The sequence below is a fragment of the Pristiophorus japonicus genome, chromosome 11, assembly GCF_044704955.1.
Source record: "Pristiophorus japonicus isolate sPriJap1 chromosome 11, sPriJap1.hap1, whole genome shotgun sequence".
Classification (NCBI taxonomy): Eukaryota; Metazoa; Chordata; class Chondrichthyes; family Pristiophoridae; genus Pristiophorus; species Pristiophorus japonicus.
The window spans coordinates 92121042-92145869 of record NC_091987.1 but is presented as its reverse complement, the minus strand read 5'-3'; the positions used below and the strand labels follow the sequence as shown (position 1 = coordinate 92145869).

Genomic DNA, 24828 nt, shown 5'->3' with positions numbered 1-24828 from the left:
GTGATTTGAAATGAACTTGGAAGTGATAGTGTTCCCATGCGCCTGCTGCCCTTGTCCTTCCAGGTGGTAGAGTTCGCGGATTTGGGAGGTGCTGTTGAAGAAGCCTTGGTGAGTTATTGCAGTGCATCTTGCAGATAGGATACACTGCAGCCACGGTGAGCCTGTGATGGAGGGAGTGGATGTTTGAGGGAGTGGATATTTAAGGTGGTGGATGGGGTGCCAATCAAGCAGGCTGCTGTCGGAGCTGCATTCATCCAGGCAAGTGGAGAGTATTCCATCACACTCCTGACTTGCAGATGATGGAAAGACTTTGGGAAGTCAGGAGATGAGACACTTGCCACAGATTAGCCAACCTCTGACCTGCTCTTGCAGCCACAATATGTGTGGCTGGCCCAGTCCAGTTTCTAGAGTAGGCCATTTAGCCCCTCAAGCCTACTCAGGCTTCAATTAGATCACGGCTAATTAGATCGGTAACCTAACTATATATACCCACCACTGCCCCATACTCCTTAGTACCTTTGTTTAACAAAAATCCATCAAGCTCAGATTTAAAATTAACAACTGACCTAGCATCAACAATCATTTGCGGAAGAGAACTCCAAACTTTGGCCACCCTTTGCGTGTAAATGTGTTTCCTAACTTCACTCCTGAAAGATCTGGCTTTAATTTTTAGGCTATGCCCCCTAATCCTGGATTCTCCAACCAGTGGAAATGGTTCCTCTCTATCTACCCTATCAGGTCCCCTTAATATCTTGAAAACTTCGATTAAATTAACCCTTAACCTTCTATATTCCAGGGAAGACAGCCCTAGTTTGTGTAATCTCTCCTCGTAATTTAACCCTTGGAATCTAGGTATCATTCTGGTAAATCTACGCTGCACTCCCTCTAAGGGCAATACTAGGATGTGGTGCCAGAACTCCAAGTGTGGTCTGACTAGGGCTTTGTATAGCTGTAGCATAACTTCTACCCCTCTTATAATCTAGTCCTCTGGCTAGAAAGCCCAGCATTCATTAGCCTTTTTGATTGTGGTTTGTACCTATCCATTACATTTTAATGATCGACATACATGGACTCCTATTCATACATACAACCCTATTCACTTGGAAATAATGGGCGTTAAAAGTTTGAGAATAACTATGAGAAGTATAGGAAATGGAATACGTCATCTACATGCACAACGGCATGGTTACTTACCTCATTCTGGATAACCCTGATAAAGAGGAAGATATGGTTGACATTTCTGGATGTTAATAAAAGGTGATGACACTTCTCCAGAAAGTGTTGCTTAGATGCGTCAAGTTTCAGCTGCAGCTTGCTCCACACCAGTATCAGCTCCCTAAATAAAATTAAAATGAGTTGACATCAGTGTGCTATAATCAGAGCTATCCTAGGAATCACTGTAGGATAATTAGATGCTTACGTCAAATGAAGTGGTGTGGTATTTAGTTGGGACTAGTCTGGTTTAGCAGTTGCACCAAGCAATTTACTTCAGAGAGATGAAACTGCCAAGAAGCAGATTTAAAAAAAAAAATCCTACAAATACAATGTGTTTTGTAAACGTGTTACCTTTGCATCTAATCCAACTGCCAGGCCCAGGAGAGGCGAGGGCCCAGGACCAGCTCACATTGCAACATGTGTGCGCACTAGGTCTGTGCAGCTGAGCTGGTATCCAGTCGTCTTGGTTAATCCTTGCCACTAGACCAAGACCTAGCTCGGTCAAGCCTGTATGGTGGCTGGTGTGCAACAGCCACCACATGTTAAAAATATCCATGCACACGCATCTTCCACCCTTCAACATGTAGTTCAGGACCTGGAATATTAGGTCCTTCAATGAAACACCTGTGAACTCATCCCTGTTTGGCATGGAAGCAAGTCATCCTCAATACGAGGGGCTGCCTATGATGACTGCTAGTCTCCGTACACATTTAAATGCAATGTTGCTAACACTTTGCAAACCAATGAAGTTAAGAAACAATAGACTGCAGTGTCTTTAAGAATGACGATCAAATTATTTAGTCCACAACTTACTTCATTGGACTAACTTTAGTAAATTCATTTTGAACAGAGCAACTGTGTTCTAGTCATAGTGGGGAAAACAAATCAAGGAGGCCAGAGTTTAAAAAAAAAAAATCAGACCAGATCCTTAAGAGTGCTTACATCCGTGTCAATGGGGCAGAAATCCCTCTGGGGATCTTCCCGCGGACAACTGCCTCCTCGCTGGAGGTTTTTTACGAAAGTACCTGGTGGTCTCAGAGGCATCTTGAATTCCAATGGGGAGGCCTTCTCCAACCACGCTGCGAAGCGCGCGCCCGCCTAGAGGGTTCCGACGCAGAAGATGCAGTCACGTATGACTGCTCAGCCAATCGGGTAGGTAATTCACAGGTTCCCATTAATAGCACTAAGACTCATGTAACTACGAGTTCTCAGTGCTATTAATGGGGAAAAAAAAAACAAACACTAATAAAAAAATAAAAAACAGACCTCAATTAAAATTAATTGAAATTAAAGTTAATAAATGCCTTAGAAAAACACAATATATTTCCAATTTTTTTTTAAGTTTTGTAATTCGGGTTAAAAATAAACTTACCTTAGTGGGCAGAGTTTTTAACAATAAAATGTGTTTATTTTATTGTGTTTGTGTGTTTTAAAATACTTGCGCTTGTAAAAATAGGCTCTGCGGCAGATTTTTCAGGCGCAAGAATTTTTGAGGACATTTGCCGGGTAAGATGTGTTTAAATCCCGCAATCTTACCCGTACAAATGTCCTCGCTCCCGATCTGTCTAGGATCTACCAAGCTCCAGCTTGACAGATCGGAAAAGCCGGTTTTCAGCGAATGCGCATTGCGTGCTGAAAACCGGCTTTTCTGATGCCTTCATGGGTCCGTAGAAACTTCGTACGGGCCTGGGACGTCGAAATTTCTACTCCAATATTTTTGCTTATCCTAGGCACAAGAAAGATTCATACAATCCTTTGTAATTAATTGTTCTCCATGAATACATTTTAATTAAAAAAAACTTTAGCTATTCAAAACCAAAGTCAAAAGTAATAAAATGTAACACCTGTAGCACTTTGCAGTATAAAGCAGGTTTTCTCCACTACCCAAAACACTCACCTAACTCACCTCAACAGTTACATATTTTTCAGAACGATTAAACAACGGAATTTAAAAAATGGAACCCAGCAACTAATAAGCACAGAACACAATGAGTTACTTGAGGGAAGTTTAATTGCAATTTTAAGATAGGTTGTATGATTTATACACGTTTAGGGTAAGGGAAAAAGGATGTAAATCATGCACATTATAAAATATTTTTATACAAGGCAATTCTTGTAAAATTTGTTTAATATCTGGTACATCATTTTCAAATTATTGTTCAAGCAGCACCAGAAGATTCTATCCTCAAAATAAATGACCACAACCTCAAAAAAAGTCAAATATTTACCTAGTACAATACATGTCTCCATTTTTTAGTTGCTGAGTAAGGAATGCCACACACAGAATCCAAGACAATTTCACCTGGCCTTCTGAATCTAATCTGCAAATAACATCAAGGGCTTCCAGGCAGTCAATTTTGGCAATCTGTCATACAAGAAAATAAATGGAGAAAGTCAAAGAAAATTCTTCTTGCTTCGACACTTTGCAAAAGCTTGACAGCATCCATGAAATATCCAAGAAAAATACTATTGCTAGCTTCAGGTTCACCTTTCCTTTAAATGTGAAAATCACTGTATTTCTGTTCTCGTTCATTTCATGGTCACTTTTACTGATAGCTTTTACTTCCCGATTAATGAAACTGAATTCAAATTCATGGTGGGATTTGAACTGTTCTCTGGATTAATCGTCCAGGTCTTTGGATTACTAGTCCAATAACATAATCACTACACTACCATGCCCACACACTGATAGACAATTTAAAAAAAGTAAATGGAATATTGGGTCACAGTCAGTACATGTCCATAAAAGTTCAGGAGGCTTTAGAATGCACTAGTCAGACCACATTTAGAGTACGAAGTGACTCCTGCCAATGAACCGGAAGCTGTGCAGAAGCATTCTGCACATAACTGTCAGGTCCCAAATTTTAAAAATAACATTTACCACAAAAGACGGAGGATCTGAGAAGTGCTGAAGCACATCACTAATAAAGTTTCATTAATGTTAATAGGTTGGGCTAATGTTACTGGTGATTTTTCCAATTTAAGAACCGCTGTCTTGAAGGACAAACAACATTTAAAAATAAACTCAGTTCGAATTTTATTTATAATTAATGGTTCTAACAGAATTCTCTAAATCTGCTCATTTATTCCTCATTTTTGGAAGTCCGGCGACAAACAAACCCCCCCCTCCCCCCTACTGGGACAGCACATGCACAACTACTTCCGGTTCGTTGGGAACAGTTGTATTCTTTGGAGTACTGCATATAAATATGGTCGTTAGGTTTCAAAAGGAACAAACATACATTGGAGTGGGTGCAGAAATGGGCATGAAAAATCTCAAAAATAAACAAGAAAATATTAAACCTTCTGCTCTTTGGTTCAAAAGAGAAGGTTCAGTGGAGCTCAAGGTATAGATAAGGTGAACTTAAGATGCAAGCCAGGCCATCAGGTCAATAGGAGACAAATGTTAATAAAAAGTAAATTAAAAACAAATTAGAAAAAAAAAATATTTGGTATAGTTTATAAAATAAGGTAGGAGAACCAAAGACATGACTGGTATTCAAAATGCAGTTGAATGCTAGACTGGCTAAATTTGAATACTAAAAGGCAAGACAAGATTCAATGGGCCACATGGTCTTTTTCGGTCTTCAACTTTCTCTCAGGTTACGTTTAAAGCATTTTATAGTCAAAGATAACAACAATAGTATTCTGCCGTACAATGGTATGTCAGAAAGCCTGCAAGTAAATTATTTTCCCCACTTGCTTACTGCAATACAAAAGAATACACTAGAGTACTTATGAAATTTGAGAAACATTGTTTTATTAAAATGTTTACAAATGAAACACATCACGTAACCTTACCTCCTGCAGCAGGATTTCTTCCGGTGATGAGCGGCATAGCCAGGTTAAAAATAAGCGGAGAAAGTACTTGTTCCCGCCAGTTTGAGGATGATTCACACAGTATTTGGTCAGTGTCATTGCTTCTCCGATATGCTCATACTTCATCAAGTATTTCACTCTATATTCAAAGAACACTGGAGATTCTGATTCCAGGTATTCATTTACTGTAAAAATCACAAAATGGATAGGAAGATAGTGAAATAAAGCCCAACAGATTGAAATACTTCTTAGAATCTTAAATTAGATTCGTCTAATTCTGCAATTAGCAACATCTGTTATGATCACACAATATAAGCGAGTATAAAAACATTAAGCAGTCAGACTAATAAATAGACATACAACCACTGGTACAATAACAAAACAGATGATTCGACTTGTAAATTTAGCAGTTTTATTTTCTAAGTTGTTACATTTGAGATGACCAATTTTTCGTTAAAAAATTGTAGTTCTTCAGACTACATATTAAATGGATTTTTCCCTGAATTAATTATATGCATCTTTTTAAAAACACAAGTTTACACTATGAAAACTTGGCAACTGATGCCCTAACACAGCAGTCCTATCTCCATCTAACCTCGTCTGTTCAAGTAGCACATGCAACAGCCTACCAAATCAATCATTACCACACAGTTAGCTGAAAAACAGAATGAAACTAGATGGGAAAGAATGCACAACTGCAGTCTTCAGCCCATTTGGTAAACAACACGCTTGGCAGGACAGCAGAGGTGTAACTCCATTCTTTGTTCCAATTCGATAGATCGTTGGTGGTTAAATCACCGTAACAATTATGCCATGCATTCAGCATTAACCATACTGAAGAGGAAATATCAATTCCAAGTTTAATGTCTGCTGCTTTTAGTTGTCATTGTACAGGTAGAGACTGTTGATGAGCTCCTGCTAATGTACAGGCGAACAAGCTGCATTACTTTAAAAAGGATATTTATGTAAACAAACAACTAAAAAGCAACCTTTTAGTTAGACATGCATTTAGAATGTTATACTGAATGAGCCACTGCTTATTTAAATTTATTAGCTGTGTCATTTAAATTAATGTAATAGCGCATCAAAATGATATTAACCTGTGCAAAGAAGGATCTGAATGAATATATGAATTGCCCAGATACCGAACAGCTTCATAATTAAAACAAAGTAGTTGATTAGGTAATTCCCTTTGCTCCTTTAACCATGACTGCTTATAGGTTCAAGGAAATTTCAGTCTCCCTGGGCTGGTTGTTTTTCAAGTTTTTAGCTCGCATGCTGGTGATGTTGAAACAAACATTATGGATACTCAAATATCTAGCACAACTCTTGTAGTATAATATTAACACTTAAAACAGAATTTTAAATACATTTTAATCATCTACTAACAGCCTAGCAAGTATAAACTTAACTAAAAATGGTCCCGGGTTTGATTCCTATTATGTACTGATGAGTTAGTTGAGCTCAGCTGGAGCTGTGGCAGTATTGCCACAATTAGCTCAGTGCCCTTAGGCTGCTAGGAGAAAGGGTAGAAAATAATCAACCAAGATTCCTGCTTCAACTATTCAAGGACCTGCTGGAAAATGCAAGCGTGTAGATATCACGCTAGAGCAGGATTGGTCATGGTTGGGGCACTTCAGCATCGAGGCTCACAGAAGATCAGACACTTGGGCAAAACACTGAAGGACTCAACATTTAGATCATACTCAAAAAAGAAATTTGGAGGAATTTTAAGACATTACTATCATTTATCTCATCTATTCCTTTCCCTCAAATTCTTATTTCTTTACCACTTTCTTTTTCTGTTATTTTTAACGTTACATTTTTATTCCACCTCTTCTCAACCAGTCTTTAAAAAAAATATTAAAATCTTTTACCCAGTTGCCCACCTTGCGTTATTGACTGGATAGAAAACCTGTTCATTCAACTATGGACCTAAAGTCTCAAGATATCAAATCAAAGGCCACGACATACAAAATTTCTCAAGATCCAAATGCTTGTCAAGTAATTTTGTCTGTGGCACAATAAGGATCTCATAACTCAGTTTAAATGAGTACTGCAGCAAACACCACCAGAGTGGACAATGAACGATTGAAAAAAAAAATCAGGCAGGGTTTTGCTTTTGAAATTAACTTTTTTAGCCTTTCCACTTACCTGCCTATATCTACCACTATGTTTGTAACAGTTTAGAACAGCCAGCACATGTAGAATTGACTTGCAACCTTACATTAATGGCAGTCATGCAGAACAAACCCCACTACTGTTTGGTAACTTTGAAACATATAAGTAAAAACATAGGCCTGGAGATCACTGCAATGGTGATATTGGCGATGAATCCCAGAAAGAGATCGCCTTGCCCCTGATCCTCCAATGGTAAAAACTTAGAATAGTGCTACGAGCATAGCAGGTGGATCGGGAACAACTGGCCATTATACTTTCCTTCACTCCACAGACAAATCAAAATTTTGAATTTTTATAAACCAAAAGAAACATTTTGGAAACAAAAGCAAGAATCGGAGTCATTTTCAATTTTTTTTTTTTTAAGATCACTAATACTTGGGGATAGATTGGATAATCACGGCCATGAGCAAAAGCTTGTTCTTCTTGCTGACAAATTTGTATACCTGTAGTTGTAAGCGCTGTTGTACATCAGGTTAATTAGGACAAAATACTAACTTTGTCTTCGTAAAATATTTTGAGCTTTCCACAAATGGAACCTTTACAGGGAGTGATTGGCCATGATTACCTGGCCTTTAATACTTGGCCTGTTCCAGCCAATGGACGAATCAGTTAATTTATTTATTTTGTTTGTGTGGCTGTGATACGCTGGCTATTACTATCTTACATCCTGTCACTTCTGATATATTAATGCAAGTGGCCGATAAAGAAAAAAGTTCTCCCCCAGATGCGGAACACTGCTGCCCACCGAACCAGTGATTCAGAGTTTCTTTTAGATGGGTTCACGGCTAACTTTGCATGCTCACACTCCTTTCACAGGGCTTCTTACGCAGTTAGAATTTTAATTTCCCTAAAGCTTGTTTTCCTTGGGCTGCACATTATTCAAATTGGTCAAATGTTAATGTCAGAAAAAAACAAAATGGCAATAGATATGATGGAACATTTTCTTTTACATTGTACATTTCAATAATCAACACTGTCAATATCTCTGACCAGAATCTTTACTCTGGAACTTGTCAATTGTAAAAGTTTGAAATTGCTTTATTTGAATATTCAATTGTTACACTTGTCTTAATAAAAAGTAAGTTTGCATTGTGTTGCCTCTCCTTCTTAGTTTCTGGACCCTCCAATTCAACGTAAAGGCCTGTTCTAGATAGCAACAGTCAGTAACAATGAAAAACTGCAGTTTGATTTTAAAAATAACAAATTAAGCGGTAATTTGTTGCATTCAAAAGTGTCAATTTGTGATCAAATTTATGCAAAGTAAAACAACACATTAGAACATGTATGGTATGGATGAAATAATTATAGGAGTTTGAACATATGACTTAATGGTTTGTGATATATTTAAATCCCCCCGCCTCCCACAAGAATCCCAGGAATGCATCAATTGCTTTCTAAAAATGAAATAAGGTTAGGTTTCTGTAATGTCTGTAAGCTTGAATTGTTTGTCGCTCCACCCTGTGGATGTGGACGTATTGTGTACTGCAAGTGCAGGGTTAATAATAAACAGAACCAGGCAGATTTCCGGAGGCTTCCGAGAGAGCTGCCTGCCATGTTAGGAGCTGTGTGTGCTGTGCTCTGTGAATATATCACATTTGGCGGCAAGATGGCATTTTTCGGATGATTTAAAGCTTAAATTTTGTTGGTGAAGGATTCAACCAGCCCACTTTGGAAGTTTCTGTCTTTGGAAAAAAGCTACAAAATCCGAGGTAAAATACAGCACACGGTGTGAACAGTTAGTGATTAAAATGGCACGTGTAATCGGACATTTGGGGGAATATAGACACGACCGAGAACGTTTTAAAGCGTATGTGGATCAGCTAGAAATGTATTTCACTGCAAATAACAATCGAAGTTCCAGACAATGCAGTCCAGATCGGGCTGTGTTGGAACGTTAAGAAAGCGATCTTATCATCGGTGGCAGCTCCGGCATTGTATGCTTGTGCCTGACGAGCCAAATTCGACACAACGCTTAGAGATTTTAACAAAGCTGGAGCAGCACTATAACCCCAAACCGTCAAAAATTGCTGAAAGCTATCGTTTCGGGATTCGGAATCAAAAGGCTCATGTAAGTATCAGTGATTACATCGTAGCATTAAAAAAGCTATCGATGCACTGTAATTTTGGAAACTTTCAAAACTGCGCATTACGGGATCGGTTTGTTTGTGGGGTGAAAAATGATGTGATCAGAAGGAAGTTATTGACGACGGATGACTTGACTTTTGAGATTGCATGTCAGACAACGAGGTCGATGGGCGTGGCCAAACAATATTCCCGAGAATTAAATAATGATTACGGTCGTCAGTCAACCGAGGTAAATCACCTGCAGGTTCAAAGTAAAGGACGGTGGGAGGCCCAAAGTCTCAGAAACTGGAAATTCTCAGAGCGTCGAAGTCGTGCTATAGGTGCCTGGGACAACACATCGTCTTCACGTATGGACAACTTTGAGCAATGTGTTTCTTCCGCAGAAAGACTGGGCATCTTGCGAAGGCATGCCGACTGAAGGGTAAACCAACTTTTAAAGCTATGAGTAGAAATCTCAAGAGACTACATAGCATGGAAGAACAACAACAGGACAAGGAGATGTTAAGAGTTACACGTCATCAGGAGCACGAGGTTAACGGACAGCGATTCGGAAAGCATCAAATTCCACACAGATGTTGCGGGATTCAAGATACCAATGGAAACTGACATGGGTGCATCCGTGAGTGTAGTACCGGAGTCACTGTACCTCGACAAATTGCGTGATTTCCAACTGGAGAAATCCAAGAAAGAGCTGCGAGGCTACTTGGGAGAGAAAATTCCTATGGTAGGTCATATCACCGTACTGGTGAAATATAAAAGATCAATTTCAGAACTTGCCTCTAATAGTAGTGAAAGGAGACAAGCCTGCCTTACCAGGAAAAAATTGGTTGAGCTGACTGAAGCCAGATTGGAGTAAGATTTTGTGCGTGGAAGTGAGATTTTCATCAACGGATGAGGTTATCAAGAAGTATCCGAAGATGTTCTGCGAAACGGGCAGTCCGATCCAAGGCTTCAAGGCGAGTGTCAGGGTACAGAAGGACGCTGTAGCAGTTTACTACAAGCCACGTTCCGTACCATATGCACTCAAGGTGAAAGTTGAGCAAGATCTCAAAAGACTAGAGGCTGAGAACATTATTTGTAAGATAGATCGATGTAATTGGGCTACACCCATTGTTACTGGACCCAAGTCTGATGGCAAGGTAAGATTGTGTGGTGATTATAACGTAACCGTAAACCAGGTTCTAGAGGGTAATGTCCCCAGTACATTGCCGAATATAGAAGATTTGTTCACAACACTGACAGGTGGTCAGATCTTCTCAAAACTGGATCTTACGAATGCCTACTTACAGCTTGAACTAGTTGAGGAGTCCAAGTCATGTTTGACTAGAAATACTCATCTAGGCCTATATCAATTTAATAGGCTACCATTTGGAGTGTCTTCCACCCCTGCCATATTCCAAGGGGTAATGAACCATATTTTGCAAGGTATTGAAGGGATAGTATGTTATTTGGATGACATACTAATTTCAGCACCAAATAGGTAAATTCATAATAATATATTGAATGAAGTCCTCAAACGGCTAGAGAAGCAGAGTACGAGTGTCTGCTCGTAAGTGTGAGTTATTTAAAAACTCAGTGGAGTACTTAGGGTACAGAGTAGACAAAGATGGTTTACATCCAACCATGGAAAAATTGAATGTGATCAGAAATGCACCACTCCCAGGAATGTCACTGAACTTCGTTCATTCTTGGGTCTTTTGAACTGTTATGGGAAGTTCCTACCAAATTTGGCTACAGTATTACATCCACTGAATGAACTTTTGAAAAAACAGGTCCATTGGAAGTGGTCAAAAGAATGCGATACAGCATTCAAGGAGTGTAAAAGCAAATTGGTAGAGAGCACCATGTTAGTTCACTATGACATATCTAAGGAGATTAAGCTAGCATGTGATGCCTCTCCATATGGAGTTGGGACAGTGATCTCTCATGTATCACGCAGTGGGGAGGAGAGACCAATTGCTTTTGCTTCACGCACTCTCAGTGCCAGTGAGAGTAATCATGCGCAAATTGAAAGGGAAGCTTTGGCATTAATTTTTGGGGTCAAGAAGTTTCATAAGTACTTATATGGTCGTAAGTTTACCATCGTTATGCCCCATAAGCCCCTAACAGCAATCCTTCATCCAAAGTCCCCAGTTCCAACATTAGCTGCAGCCCGAATGCAGAGATGGGCTTTGATTTTGTCAGCATATACATGAGATATTGAATACAGACGATCAGCTGAGCACAGTAATGCTGATACAATGTCTAGATTGCCTTCCCCTTCACACGTTACAACCGATAGGGAAGGTGTGTTTTATTTTTCATACATTGAACTGCCAGTCACAGCTGAAGAGATTGGTCGAGCAATCAAATGTTTCTATGTTTCTATGACCCAGTGATATCAAAGGTGTATATTGCAAATAAGAACATAAGAATTAGGAACAGGAGTAGGCCATCTAGCCCCTCGAGCCTGCTCCGCCATTCAAAAAGATCATGGCTGATCTGGCCATGGACTCAGCTCCATTTACCCGCCCGCTCCCCATAACCCTTAATTCCTTTATTGGTTAAAAATCTATCTGTGACTTGAATACATTCAATGAGCTAGCCTCAACTGCTTCCTTGGGCAGAGAATTCCAGAGATTCACAACCCTCTGGGAGAAGAAATTCCTTCTCAACTCAGTTTTAAATTGGCTCCCCCGCATTTTGAGGCTGTGCCCCCTAGTTCTAGTCTCCCCAACCAGTGGAAACAACCTCTCTGCCTCTATCTTGTCTATCCCTTTCATTATTTTAAATGTTTCTATAAGATCACCCCTCATCCTTCTGAACTCCAAGGAGTAAAGACCCAGTCTACTCAATCTATCATCATAAGGTAACCCCCTCATCTCCGGAATCAGCCTAGTGAATCGTCTCTGTACCCCCTCCAAGGCTAATATATCCTTCCTTAAGTAAGGTGACCAAAACTGCACGCAGTACTCCAAGTGCTGCCTCACCAATACCCTGTACAGTTGCAGCAGGACCTCCCTGCTTTTGTACTCCATCCCTCTCGCAATGAAGGCCAACATTCCATTCGCCTTCCTGATTACCTGCTGCACCTGCAAACTAACTGGATGGCCAAACAGGTAACAGACAAAGATACACATCCATTCTTCATTCGTAGGAATTAATTATCAGTCGATAAAGATTATATCATGTGGGATGCAAGAGTGGTTATACCAAATAAATTCAGGTCCAAATTATTAGGAGACCTTCATGACCAGCACCTGGGAATGTGCTTGACCAAGAGTTTTGCACGCAGTTATTTATGGTGGCCAGGTCTTGATAAAGATATAGAGAACATCGTGAGTCAGTGTACAACATGTCAATCGGTAAGCAAGCAACCACCACCAGTACCATTACAGCCATGGAAATGGCCTCCCAGGGTGTGGCAAAGGCTACATATTGATTTTGCTGGGTTAGGAGGACAACAATTGTTCATTGTGATTGATAGCCATTCGAAGTGGGTTGAGGGGTTTCCAATGTGGAAAATAACAAGTAAAACATTGGACATTTTACAAAAATTATTTTCTTCATTTGGCCTCCCTGAAGAGATTGTTTCGGATAATGGACCACAATTTCGTTCAGAAGAATTTGCACAATTCACGAGCAAAAATGGTGTGAAACATACCAAGGTTCCACCATACCATCCTGCTTCGAATGGTGCAGCAGAGCGCACTCTACAAATTATAAAACGTGCCCTCATAAAACAAAAGTTAGATCCAAATCCAAGGAAACGACAGTTGTCATTGAATCACAAGTTGGCTAATTTTTTGATTACATATCAAAATACTCCTCATACAACTACTGGTAGAACACCAGCAGAGTTATTTCTCAAACGACAGCCACAAACCAGATTCTCGTTGTTGAAGCCAAATTTGGCACAGTCCGTAGAAGAGACACAATTAAGAGAAAGAGAGAGAATCATGATAGAGGTAGAGTAAAAGAGAGAAGTGTAAAATTAAACCAGAAGGTGAGAGTGAAGAACAACCACCATAAATGGTTAAAGTGATTACCAGGAAGAGTGGTGAAGATATCTGGTCCTCGCACATATTTGGTAAAGATGTTTGATAATGGACAGGTTAGGTTTGTGCATATTGATCATATTTTACCCTCAGGCACGGAAGGAGTTGAAGGTGGGAATGATTCAATTATTTCTGACTCATCAGATAGTTTTGATACACCAGTAGCAAATCCTAAATCCAATGTACTGGAAACAAATCCAGGAGAGAGTCAGAATGAAAGTCTGAGTCCAGGTCAGGAAAAAAAAAGAGCCTCGAATGAGTTTAGATTCGGCATCATGTTTGGAAGGTTCTGTTCGAGAGCGAAGGTATCCTCTTCGAAACAGAAAACAAGTGGTAAAGTTAAATTTGCAAATTTGGAAAAAAAAATAAGTTATATATCCTGTGTTATGTATAAACATGAAAGTTATGTATGATGTTTGTTATGATGGCTTCTTCATTAAGGAGGGAGAAGAGTTGGCTAAAGTAGACTGGAAACACAGACTAAACGGTGGCACAATTGAGGAACAGTGGAGGACTTTTAAGGAGCTCTTTCATAGTGCTCAACAAAAATATATTCCAGTGAAAAAGAAGGGCAGTAAGAGAAGGGATAACCAGCCGTGGATAACCAAGGAAATAAAGGAGAGTATCAAATTAAAAACCAATGCGTACAAGGTGGCCAAGGTTAGTGGGAAAATAGAAGATTGGGAAAATTTTAAACGACAGCAAAGAATGACGAAAAAAGCAATAAAGAAAGGAAAGATAGATTACGAAGGTAAACTTGAGCAAAACATAAAAACGGATAGTAAAAGCTTTTACAGATATATAAAACGGAAAAGAGTGACTAAAGTAAATGTTGATCCCTTAGAAGATGAGAAGGGGGATTTAAAAATGGGAAATGTGGAAATGGCTGAGACCTTAAACAATTATTTTGCTTCGGTCTTCACAGTGGAAGACACAAAAACCATGCCAAAAATTGCTGGTCACAGGAATGTGGGAAGGGAGGATCTTGAGATGATCACTATCACTAGGGGGGTAGTGCTGGACAAGCTAATGGGACTCAAGGTAGACAAGTCCCCTGGTCCTGATGAAATGCATCCCAAGGTATTAAAAGAGATGGCGGAAGTTATAGCAGATGCATTCGTTATAATCTACCAAAATTCTCTGGACTCTGGGGAGGTACCAGCGGATTGGAAAGCAGCTAATGTAACGCCTGTTTAAAAAAGGGGGCAGACAAAAGGCAGGTAACTATAGGCCGGTTAGTTTAACATCTGTAGTGGAGAAAATGCTTGAAACTATTAAGGAAGAAATAGCGGGACATCTGGATAGGAATAGTGCAATCAAGCAGACGCAGCATGGATTCATGAAGGGGAAATCATGTTTAACTAATTTACTGGAATTCTTTGAGGATATAACTAGCATGATGGATAGAGGCGTACCGATGGATGTGGTGGATTTAGATTTTCAAAAGGCATTCGATAAGGTTACTCTAGAAGATAGAGGTACGCAGAGTCAGAGGAAATGTATTAGCATGGATAGAGAATTGGCTGGCTAACAGAAACCAGAGAGTCGGGATAAATGGGTCCTTTTCAGGTTGGAAATCGGTGGTTAGTGGTGTGCCACAGGGATCGGTGCTGGGACCACAACTGTTTACAATATACATAGCTGACCTGGAAGAGGGGAAAGTGTAGTATAACAAAATTTGCAGATGACACAAAGATTAGTGGGAAAGCGGGTTGTGTAGAGGACACAGAGGCGCTGCAAAGAGATTTAGATAGGTTAAGCGAATGGGCTAAAGTTTGGCAGATGTCGGAAAGTGTGAGGTCACCCACCTTGGGGGGGAAAAAAAAAAAAACAATAAAAGGGAATATTATTTGAATGGGGAGAAATTACAACATGCTGCAGTGCAGAGGGACCTGGGGGTCCTTGTGCATGAATCCCAAAAAGTTAGTTTGCAGGTGCAGCAGGTAATCAGGAAGGCAAAAGGAATGTTGGCCTTCATTGCGAGAGGGATGGAGTACAAAAGCAGGGAGGTCCTTCTGCAACTGCATAGGGTATTGGTGAGGCCGCACCTGGAGTACTGTGTGCAGTTTTGGTCACCTTACTTAAGGAAGGATATACTAGCCTTGGAGGGGGTATAGAGACGATTCACTAGGCTGATTCCGGAGATGAGGGGGTTACCTTATGATGATAGATTGAGTAGACTGGGTCTTTACTCGTTGGAGTTCAGAAGGATGAGGGGGGATCTTTTCGAAACATTTAAAATAATGAAAGGGATAGACAAGATAGAGGCAGAGAGGTTGTTTCCACTGGTCGGGGAGACTAGAACTAGGGGGCACAGCTTCAAAATACGGGGGAGCCAATTTAAAACAGAGCTGAGAAGGAATTTCTTTTCCCAGAGGGTTGTGAATCTGTGGAATTCTCTGCCCAAGGAAGCAGTTGAGGCTAGCTCATTGAATCTATTCAAGTCACAGACAGATAGATTTTTAACCAATAAGGGAATTAAGGGTTATGGGGAGCGGGTGGATAAGTGGAGCTGAGTCCACGGCCAGATCAGCCATGATCTTGTTGAATGGCGGAGCAGGCTCGAGGGGCTAGATGGCCTACTCCTGTTCCTAATTCTTATGTTCTTATTTAATGTCTGTAAGCTTGAATTGTTTGTAGCGCCACCTTGTGGATGTGGACGTGGACATGGACGTATTGTGTACTGGAAGTGCAGGGTTAATAATAAACAGAACCAAGCAGATTTCCAGAGGATTCCGAGAGAGCTGCCTGCCATGTTGGAAGCTGTGTGTGCTTGTGCTCTGTGAATATATCACAGTTTCTCTTATTACTGAGATGCCACACACTTACTGTCCCAATCAATGTCCCGATTGGCAAACGCATTTTCACACATCACATCAACGCAATTAGAGGAGGCACCTTTTAATCACGCCGCTGTTAGACCATTTGGACCATTATTTTTCAGTTTAAGTGGTGTGAAAACAGATGTTAAATCCAAATTGGCGGTTGCCGTTAACTGCAATGGTGGACTGAGCAACGAGAATAAACTTTTAGTCGGCTTCAGAGAACCTATCGGCATATGTCCCAGCAAATTATGGCACAATACGTTTACTCCACTATTTCCTGGAACTTTTAAATAATGGCATATGCAATTACAGCATCATGATGATATTTCTGTGTGCGTCCGCGTGTGCATGCATCTGTGAGTGCGCGTGTGTGCGTGCAGCGGTCCGGCCCGGAAATCGGCACGGTCCCGGCCTGCAAGACCATCAGCAGGCCGAGGCCAATGGAAGGAGCAGCGTGCGGCGGCATCCCACTGCAGGGAGCAGCGCGTGCTGCTGCAGGAGGAGGAGGGAGACGGCTGCGAAGCCAGGTCGCTGATTGCAGTGCGGGCAGGCACAGCAGGAGGGGCAAAGGAGCGGCAAGCGTTTGTAGAGGGAAGTGATCGGGGCCCAGGAGAGGCATAAATCTGGGGCCCAGAAGAGGCGAGGGTCCAGGGGCAGCACAGGCCAGCTCACACTGCGATATGTGTGCACACTCGGTCTGTGCAACAGAGCCTGGTCTCCAATTAGTCTTGGTTAACCCTTGCCACTGGATCAAGACCTAGCTTGGTCAAGCCCGTGTGGTGGCTGGTGTGCAACGGTCACCACATGTTAAAAAAATCCACGCACAGGCATCTTCTACCCTTCATGTAGTTTGGGATCTGAAATATTAGGTCCTTCATTGAAACACCTGTGAACTCATTCCTTTTTGGCGTGGAAGCAAGTCATCCTCGCTTCGAGGGACTGCCTATGATGACGATATTACTGTGGTATAAATTTCCAGAAAATTTGGACCCATAAAGTTTAAAGTTAAACCGCAAAATTAGTACTGCAGTAGTAAGAGCAACAGCTGCTTGTGTTACCAGTGTGCATTAAAGAGTTCATCCAAGGCTTTTAAAATTACAGGAATCTGGGACACAGGTATAAGCACCCTATGAAATGGTCTCACTATAACTTTAACATTCTGCTGAATTTCATCCACGGTGGTAGCTTACAATCTAGACTTTAGCAAATACCGAGAGCCTCAATATTAAACATTTTAATACAAAAGCAAAATACTGTGGAAGCTGGAATTCTGAAATTTAAAAAAGCAAATGCTGGAAATACTCAACAGGTCAGGCAGCATCTGTGGAGGGAGAAACAAGAGTTAACGTTTCAGGTCAGTGACCTTTCGTCAGACCTGCTGAGTATTTCCAGAATTTTGTGTTTTTATTAAACATTTTAAATTCAGTTTTAGGAGGGAAAGCTGCTGATATAATTACTTAAAGAAACTACTTAGTATCCAGGACACCAATTACAGTACCTAATTCCTGAGTTACTAACTCTTGGTTAAGGATGGACATCAGTACTGGATTTTGCCAAGGGCCTCCATTTTTACTCATCCTGATTAGTACATCAAATTCTGTATTTAAGTCATTTTGTAAAACACTGTGACATTCCTGTAGGGGAGGAAAAAAAAATGAACAATGTTAATGGAAATTAGGAAATATCATCATAAGTACATTGTGTATTTTCCAATATAAAAGTGATGCCACAAATAACTGGAGACAAAGCAAGCATTTTGTAATACAGCACGTATAAACTGTAATTTATACATTTTATGCATGAAACTAATTTATATAATTAACCAAAGTCACCAATAGACACTAGTGCAAAAATTGCAAATGTTACCTGAATGTTTTTTAAAAATTCTTCCCAAAACTCTTTAGATGAGTCATCCTCCCGACAATACAGCAATACTTCAAAGCAGCTCCTATAAACAATGCAGATAAATTGAAAGATCAGTACAAATATTCCAGGTTTTTGCCACACACACACACACACACACGGACACACACACACACACACACAGTCGATGACCCTTCGTCAACTGCCAAATTAAATGTACCTTTGTATTATATATATATATGCTGAAAATGTATAAACAGTCCTCCTTGGCACATTGCAGTGACCAACCATTGGACAATGTTGGAAGATATTCACTGATCCAGAACATACACATTCCCATCACTCTGTTCTTAAGTGTGCCTGTCTGATCATCTCAATTCTTTCGTTTAAACATAAAAATCTGCATAAATTGAATTAATTCCACAATTTTCTCCAGAAAAAGAACTTATACCACTGCTCTTCCCATTTATGGACTGATGTTGAAATAAAGGATATTTTATATCACCAGATAAATCATGAGTGACAAGGCACTACAAATGCTATTCAGTCACATAAAGTGCTTTAAATATTCTCTTCAAATTTCAAAAAGAAAACAGGTTCATTAAAGTGTGATATAAATTTTCATGGTTATTAAAAAAATGCAAAATCTTACATTTATATAACACCTTACCACATCTCAATTTCTTTAAATGACTTATTTTAGACAAACACAGCAGCCATTTGCAGCACAGCAAGATTCCACAACAGCAATTAGATGGATGATTGACTAATCGGTTTTCTGGTTGATGTGGGAATGTTCAGGCCAGTGTTCTGGGAGCAGTTCCCATTCTTCCTTGAATAGTGCTAGGTAACATTCACTAGAAACAGCAGACAGGGCTTCAGTTTAACGTTGTTCGATGGACAGCAACTGCAACAATGCAGAACTCCTTCAATACTACACTGGAATATTAGCCCGAATTATGCATTTCAGTACTGGAGGTGGACTGGAGCTCAAAACCACCTGACCCAGAGGCGAGAGTGCTACCAACTGAGCCAAGTTAACAATTAAATGAGAGGTGGTGATCTTATTGAAATATATAAGATTCTGAGAGGGGCTTGAAAGGGTAGATGCAGAGAGGATGTTCATCGTGGGGGAATCTAGAAATAAGGGATATAGTTTCAGAATAAGGGGTCGTCCATTTAAGACCAAGATGAGGAGGAACTTCTTCTCAGAGGGTCATAAATCTTTGGAATTATTTACCCAGAGAGCTATGGAGACTGGGTCATTGAATATATTTAAGGTGGAGATAGACAAATTTTTGAACTACAGGGGAGTCAATGGTTATGGAGAGCAGGCGGGAATGTGGAGTTGAGGCCAAGATCAGATCAGCCATGATCTTATTGAATGGTGGAGCAGGATAAAGGGGCCAAATGACTTACTCTTATTTCTTATGTTCCTATGTTCTTATGTCACATATATTGCATGACGGGCAAAGTAGTTTGATTGGACCATTTCGGAGTGGCTCAGGTTAAGACCTCCACAGATTCAACAATGATTTTATTACTCATCAGTATATCATCTGATTCAGTTGGCTACATCACTGCAAATGGTCGACAATACCAAAACACGAGTCCTGACTTTCTGCAAAATCCATGTATATCACAGAAGGGTGGGACTTCAGCCTGACTGCTTACCCCACAGTTGACCTCCTAGACCAGGGAGGAGACAAATTTTAAAATCTGTGTGGGTTCCATATGGGATTCTCACTTGCACCAGCAAAGCTCTGTTTGGGAGAGTGAGGGGCAGGGGGGGTGGGGGGGGGGGGGGGGGAAAGAGGGAGAAAGAGGAGGATGGAAAATAGGTATTTTAGACTGCAGGCACCTTTAACAGCAGAACGTGGCTGGCTGTCTGTCTGTCTGAGAAAGTTCATTCAAAAAATGTAAATGTAATCCCAAGTTAAATATAATCGTATACTCCCTTGGATTTAAATGTTCCCCTCCATCTGCCACAACAGTAATATACTGGTAGCCCTTGCTTCAGGCTTTGCTGTGGTTGTAACGACAAGTAATACATCGCATGACAAGTGAGAAATTACATTAGTTGGACAAATAAGACATTGAAATAATTGTAAAAAATGAAAATCTGTATCTTCAGATAAAACGTTAAAGCATACAGAAGCTTTTTCAATTTCTTTTTGCAATTGGCATGTACACTAACTTAAATTTAAAGACAGACAAGAACCTTGTCGGAGAGTTACATCTCAGACTAAAAGATCGAAGCAAATCAGTTATCAGTCATGGACTAAGTAAAAGAGGTCACTTGGAATGTTCTCTAACCAAACAAAACTGCTCATATCCATTGGATTCAAATATGAGCACTATGAGATTTTAGCATTCTCTGAGTACAAGAAATTAAGTTATCTTTTTTCTCCCCTTTAAATATATGTTGCGTATTTTCGCCCTTCCTCCCCTGAAGCATTCTTCAATGATTAAGATGTATTGTTAGCATGGTTCCAACGGCAACAGTCAGTATCTTACTCAAATGATCATTATTCAGGAATTAGGCTCGACATTGAGCATTAGCAGTCTGATCAGCCACAGGGGCTGCCACAGCTGAGCCCATCTGTCCTCATTCAAGATCCACACAAATGTATTTCCAGCAGGTTTTCTGGATAACCATCAGGACCAGGAATCCTGGCTGATTTTTTTTTAATCCCTAGGGGCGCTGAGGCCTGTTTAAGTGCTCCTACAGTTGCTATAAGTGAAATTAGCACATAGATCAAACCTACAAATCTACTCATTGGATAAACTTGCTGAGCTACCGAAGCAGTAAAATTAAATTAACCTAAAATTAATAAATCTTTGTGTATTTTTGATGACACTCAAAGGGCCTTTGGACATTTTGCAATGATAAAGGCGCTATATAAATGCAAGTTGTCGCTGGGAAGGTTAGACTTGTTATATTTTTAAAATGATCAAGTGTACAAATATTTTAATATTTGAAATTACCACTATCTAGTGGTCATAACAAAATGATCCAACATAATATAATAACCAATTAAGAAATATTTGCATGCTGCTGTGCTCACATCACCACTCCTAAATTTCCTATTCAGGATTACTGAATCTTGCTCTTTAGAATAACTTACCACACCCTTACTAAGCATTTGTACTGATGTAACTTCTTATACCTCCAGATTTTTCATCTCATCAGCAAGAGCTGTTTGTCACAATATGAAATATTTCACCTGTTTTCAAATCCCCAAATTAATTTTGGTCCAAAATTTGTTATAGGATATATTACAAAGTAATGCATATCATGCTAGAAAGGTTGCTTGTTATAATTGCACTATGCTCGCAGCACAAAATTCAATTTTATACAGTGGTCTCTGCATCCAATAGACCTTTTATCATGGCACCGACATGCTCACAGCACAAGACTTGATAGACACACTTGGTATTCTGGTTTCTGCTCTGGCCTGGAGCCTGAATCCAGGTATGAACATTCAAATGCACCACTACTGGTTGATTAATCTGGCTGCAAGCAACTTTCTTTGGACAGTACTCTGCTTTAACAGTAAAATATAAACTGAATATGAATAATCTGCCACAAGTTGTCACCTTCCCCCTCGAGACTCCAGGATGGTATGTTGCCTCCCTGGTGCAAGGGTCAAGGATGTCTCCGAGCGAGTGCAGGACATTCAAAAAAGGGAGGGAGAACGGCCAGTTGTCATGGTGCACATTGGTACCAACGACATAGATTAAAAAAAAGGGATAAAGTCCTACGAGACGAATTTAAGGAGCTAGGAGTTAAATTAAAAAGTAGGACCTCAAAAGTAGTAATCTCGGGATTGCCACCAGTGCCACGTGCTAGTCAGAGTAGGAATCGCAGGATAGCACAGATGAATACGTGGCTTGAGCAGTGGTGCAGCAAGGAGGGATTCAAATTCGTGGGGCATTGGAACAGGTTCTGGGGGAGGTGGGACCAGTACAAACTGGACGGTCTGCACTTGGGCAGGAATGGAACCAATGTCCTAGGGGAAGTGTTTGCTAGTGCTGTTGGTGAGGAGTTAAACTAATATGGCAGGAGGATGGGAACCAATACAGGGAGACAGAGGCAAATAAAAAGGAGACAAAAACAAAAGACAGAAAAGAGATGAGTAAAAGTGGAGGGCAGAGAAACCAAAGGCAAGAAACAAAAAGGGCCACTGAATATAAAAGGGATGCAGGAGGGGTAAAAACTAAAAATCATGGTTTAAAAACTAGGATGAAAACACTCTACCTAAATGCACGCAGCATTCGAAATAAAGTAAATGAGTTGACGGCACAAATCATTACAAATGGGTATGATTTGGTGGCCATTACAGAAACATGGTTGCAAGGTGGCCAAGACTGGGAATTAAACATACAGGGGTATCTGACGATTCAAAAAGATAGGCAAGAAGGGAAAGAAGGTGGGGTAGCTCTGTTAATAAAGGATGATATTATCAGGGCAGTTGTGAGGGATGATATTGGCTCCAATGAACAAAATGTTGAATCATTGTGGGTGGAGATTAGAGATAGTAAGGGGAAAAAAAATCACTGGTCGGCGTAGTTTATAGGCCCCCAAATAACTTCACGGTGGGGCGGGCAATAATCAAGGGAATAATGGAGGCATGTGAAAAAGGAACGGCAGTAGTCATGGGGGATTTTAACCTACATATCGATTGGTCAAATCAAATCGCAGGGGGTAGCCTGGAGGAGGAATTCATACAATGCATACGGGATTGTTTCTTAGTATGTAACAGAGCCTACAAGGGAGCAAGCCATCTTGGATCTGGTCCTGTGTAACGAGACAGGAAAAATAAACGATCTCCTCGTAAAAGATCCTCTCGGAATGAGTGATCACAATATGGTTGAATTTGTAATACAGATTGAGGATGAGGAAGTTGTGTCAGAAACGAGCGTACTATGCTTAAACAAAGGGGACTACAGTGGGATGAGAGCAGAGTTGGCTAAAGTAGACTGGAAACAAGGACTAAACGGTGGCACAATTGAGGAACAGTGGAGGACTTTTAAGGAGCTCTTTCATAGTGCGCAACAAAAATATATTCCAGTGAAAAAGAAGGGCGGCAAGAGAAGGGATAACCAGCCGTGGATAACCAAGGAAATAAAGGAAAGTATCAAATCAAAGACCAATGCGTATAAGGTGGCCAAGGTTAGTGGGAAACTAGAGGATTGGGAAAATTTTAAGCAACAGCAAAGAATGACTAAGAAAGCAATAAAGAAAGGGAAGATAGATTACGAAGGGTAAACTTGCGCAAAACATAAAAACAGAGAGTAAAAGCTTTTACAGATATATAAAACGGAAGTGACTAAAGTAAATATTGGTCCCTTAGAAGATGAAAAGGGGGATTTAATAATGGGAAATGTGGAAATGGCTGAGACCTTAAACAATTATTTTGCTTCCGTTTTCAAAGTGGAAGACACAAAAACCATGCCAAAATTTGCAGGCCACAGGAATGTGGGAAGGGAGGACCTTGAGACAATCACTATCACTAGGGGGGTAGTGCTGGACAGGCTAATGGGACTCAAGGTAGACAAGTCCTCTGGTCCTGATGAAATGCATCCCAGGGTATTAAAAGAGATGGCGGAAGTTATAGCAGATGCATTCATTATAATCTACCAAAATTCTCTGGACTCTGGGGAGGTACCAGCGTATTGGAGAGCAACTAATGTAACGCCTCTGTTTAAAAAAGGGGGCAGGCAGAAGGCAGGTAACTATAGGCCGGTTAGTTTAACATCTGTAGTGGGGAAAATGCTTGAAACTATCATTAAGGAAGAAATAGTGGGACATCTGGATAGGAATAGTGCAATCAAGCAGAAGCAGCATGGATTCATGAAAGGGAAATCATGTTTAACTAACTTACTGGAATTCTTTGAGGATATAACGAGCATGGTGGATAGAGGTATGCTGATGGATGTGGTGTATTTAGATTTCCAAAAGGCATTCGATAAGGTGCCACACAAAAGGTTACTGCAGAAGATAAAGGTACGCGGAGTCAGAGGAAATGTATTAGCATGGATAGAGAATTGGCTGGTGAACAGAAAGCAGAGAGTCGGGATAAATGGGTTCTTTTCCGGTTGGAAATCAGTGGTTAGTGGTGTGCCACAGGGATCAGTGCTGGAACCACAACTGTTTACAATATACATAGATGACCTAGAAGAGGGGACAGAGTGTAGTGCAACAAAATTTGCAGATGACACCAAGATTAGTGGGAAAGCGGGTTGTGTAGAGGACTAAGAGAGGTTGCAAGGAGATTTGGATAGGTTAAGCGAATGGGCTAAGGTTTGGCAGATGGAATACAATGTCGGAAAGTGTGAGGTCATCCACCTTGGGAAAAAAAAAAACAGTAAAAGGGAATATTATTTGAATGGGGAGAAATTACAACATGCTGCAGTGCAGAGGGACTTGGGGGTCCTTGTGCATGAAACTCTTTTTTGGAGTCCTTGTGCATGAAACTCTTTTCCCAAAAGGTTAGTTTGCAGGTAATCAGGAAGGCAAATAGAATGTTGGCCTTCATTGCAAAAGAGATGGAGTACAAAAGCAGGGAGGTCTTGCTGCAACTGTATAAGGTATTGGTAAGGCCGCACCTGGAATACTGCGTGCAGTTTTGGTCACCTTACTTAAGGAAGGATATACTAGCTTTGGAAGGGGTACAGAGACGATTCACTAGGCTGATTCCAGAAATGAGGGGGTTACCTTATGATGATAGATTGAGTAGACTGGGTCTTTACTCCTTGGAGTTCAGAAGGATGAGGGGTGATCTTATAGAAACATTTAA

General features: G+C 40.5%; 1 protein-coding gene across 1 annotated transcript in view; it reads right to left on the bottom strand.

Moving 5' to 3' along the window:
* The window catches only part of LOC139276164 (zinc finger protein 654-like), a 66808-nt gene that overhangs the window by 16426 nt on the left and 25554 nt on the right, over positions 1-24828 (bottom strand). The window contains exons 3-7 of the mRNA XM_070893724.1: positions 18029-18110; positions 17661-17796; positions 5017-5219; positions 3444-3580; positions 1195-1336 (exon numbers count right to left, since the gene is read on the bottom strand). Coding sequence (XP_070749825.1) covers positions 1195-1336; positions 3444-3580; positions 5017-5219; positions 17661-17796; positions 18029-18110 — 700 coding nt within the window. The remainder of the gene's footprint in view (positions 1-1194; positions 1337-3443; positions 3581-5016; positions 5220-17660; positions 17797-18028; positions 18111-24828) is intronic.